This window comes from Galeopterus variegatus, unplaced genomic scaffold, assembly GCF_000696425.1.
Source record: "Galeopterus variegatus unplaced genomic scaffold, G_variegatus-3.0.2 Scaffold7164, whole genome shotgun sequence".
In the NCBI taxonomy this organism is placed as follows: domain Eukaryota; kingdom Metazoa; phylum Chordata; class Mammalia; order Dermoptera; family Cynocephalidae; genus Galeopterus; species Galeopterus variegatus.
This window is the reverse complement of record NW_007733275.1, coordinates 117,160-119,889: the sequence shown is the minus strand read 5'-3', so window position 1 is coordinate 119,889 and position 2,730 is coordinate 117,160. Positions and strand designations below refer to the sequence as shown.

Below are 2,730 nucleotides of genomic sequence, written 5' to 3'. Positions count from 1 at the left end.
AAAAAAATCTAGTTTAGAGCAATATTATGTGAACACCAGCAATAAAAGCAATGGGTTGGAAAAAGTGTAGCTCCAATCTAGTCCGGTTCTGCATCCCATGTGCTATGTAACCATGGATCAATCATTTAGTCTCTTTGGGCTGCATTTCTCATACATCAAACAAAGGTGTACAGATGATGATCCATAAGGCTTATAATTCTAGCATTTGATAAAAACCATTCTGGAAAAATTAGAATATCATATGCAATCTCTTCATATTTTTATTATTTGAGGAGTCTGTATTTATAAAGACATAACTAGGAACTCACTATAATACTTACCAATTTCTTAGGTTATTAAATGCAAAGCAGCTGTACTATGGGAACAGAATAAACCCTTCTCCATTGAGGAAATAGAAGTTGCCCCACCAAAGGCTAAAGAAGTTCGCATTAAGGTAAGAAAGAGCCTTGCAGTATATAAGCCTAAAATGTTGTCACACCTATATTGTGTATATCATTGTTGTGAGGTTGGATTCTTAAATAAGAAAATGTTTCCCAAATTTTGGGTATTCATTCTTTTACCAGTTCTTGTACATTATTAGGGATCTGGACATACTGGATGTGAAATAAATGAGTTCATTTTCCATTAAAAAAACAACAATGCTAACCTGATCTAATAAAGCTTTCATTTGTCGAATTTTTATTGACTTATAAAATGTTTAATAATAATGACTAATGACTTCTCTTAAAAATATTTTGGGGATCAAAGTGTATTGAGATTACTTTTTACAAAAAGTGAGGATCTTGTTTGTGCCTGGAGAAATGACAACTTCCTGGAGCATTTCCCGACAATCCTTTCAACAGAGCCTAACCTTTGGTTTGGACACGAGTTGCTGAGCAGACATTGCTGCCAACCTCACTTCGACCCTCTCCTGTTACTTGAGCTCTGTAGTAGTAAGATCTGGCACACCGTTCTCTGTATTCTTCATTAAGAGAATCTTATGAGGACCTAGCTATAAAAATCTACTTCTGTGCCAGTCACATGGTAACATCTGCATTTTTGTGCCCTCACAAAAGCACCAATTTAATACAGAAAGGCAACAAAATTCAAAGTAGAGCCAGAGGCGGCATTATTGTGAGAGAGGGATCTTTTCTGATGGTTGATTTTAGGCTCAATCTTCTAAAAGACGACACTATTATAGTAGGCAATGATATTGAATAAACAAATATAACCTCTTCAATAGCAAGTTAGATATTTTCCCAACTGTAAAACGACCAGTGTGCTGTTTGGTGCAATGTTTTTTTGTCTTTGAGCATAGATTTTGGCCACAGGAATCTGTCGCACAGATGACCACGTGATGAAAGGAACAATGGTGGCTAAGTTTCCAGTGATTGTGGGACATGAAGCAGCTGGGGTTGTAGAGAGCATTGGGGAAGGAGTCACCACAGTGAAACCAGGTATGTGGATGTCAAATCACAAGTTTGAAACAAGCAGTCTTTGATTACCCTGTCAAGGAAATAGCACACACTAGGAATTATTAGAAAGAGCCTTAACACAATGTAGGGGGATAAAGGGATACTAGGGGGATGGATTTTACTGAATGATGTTTAATTTGGCAAAATCTCAACTTTTAGCAAGCAAACCTTATGGTGCTTATAAACCTTACAGTACTTTTAAGAAATTTTTGTATGTAGTATGGGCTCAATTCACATCTGCTTATTTCATATTTTGATGCTAATGAACAGCACCTTATGTCAGGATGTTTTTCCTCTAGGTGATAAAGTCATCCCTCTCTTCGTGCCACAGTGTAGAGAATGCAATGCTTGCCGCAACCCAAATGGCAACCTTTGCATTAGGAGCGAGTAGGTTTCAGTCATTTTACTCTAATATCATTTAAATTGCTCCTGTGCTAATTTTTGAATTGAATTAACTGATACATGTGTTCGACATATCAAATAGTATCACCGGTCGTGGAGTACTGGCTGATGGCACTACCAGATTTACATGCAAGGGCAAACCAATCTATCACTTCGCAAACACCAGTACATTTACTGAGTACACCGTGGTGGATGAATTTTCTGTTGCTAAAATCGATGATGCCGCTCCTCTTGAGAAAGTCTGTTTAATTGGCTGTGGATTTTCCACGGGATATGGAGCTGCTGTTAAAACTGGCAAGGTAAGAAAGAGAGTAGGCTACTTTCTTCCTTCCTTCCTTTCTTTTTTAAAATCATTTTCTTGAAATCCTGAAGATTTGGGGGAAAAAACAAAGTTTTGAAAACATATCTCATACTCAGGCTATTTTTACACAATGCTAAATCAACTGGAAGAAAAATGAAAATTTCAGATTAGCAATTTTATTATTAAATAAGAGAAAACCAAATTTAGATTTGTTTTGTTTCCTTCACTTCTCCGTCAGTTTCAATTTCTAAAATTTAGATTCACATCTAAAATTAATCTTTTTTCTTTTACAAAAAAAAAAAAATCAGTGCTAGTATATTAGTCTGCTAGAGCTGCTGTAGCAAAATACTACAGAATGGGTGGATTAAACAACAGAAATTTATTGTCTCACATTTCTGGAGACTAGAAGTCCAAAATCAAGGTGTTGGCAGGGCTGGTTCCTTCTGAGGGCTGTGAGGGAAGGATCTGTTTTAAACCTCTCTCCTTGGCTTGTAGATGGTCGACTTCTCCCTCTGTGTCTTCATGTCATCTTCTTTCTATGTGTGTCTTTGTGTTCAAGTTTCTCCTTTTTAT

At 36.6% G+C, this 2,730-nt stretch overlaps 1 protein-coding gene across 2 annotated transcripts in view; it reads left to right on the top strand.

Moving 5' to 3' along the window:
• Nucleotides 1–2,730, top strand: part of LOC103607141 (alcohol dehydrogenase class 4 mu/sigma chain) — a 22,757-nt gene that overhangs the window by 4,898 nt on the left and 15,129 nt on the right. For both annotated transcript variants that reach the window (XM_008591680.1, XM_008591679.1), the window contains 4 exons: nt 332–433; nt 1,298–1,436; nt 1,754–1,841; nt 1,939–2,155. In XM_008591680.1, the coding sequence (XP_008589902.1) occupies nt 332–433; nt 1,298–1,436; nt 1,754–1,841; nt 1,939–2,155 (546 nt within the window). The remainder of the gene's footprint in view (nt 1–331; nt 434–1,297; nt 1,437–1,753; nt 1,842–1,938; nt 2,156–2,730) is intronic.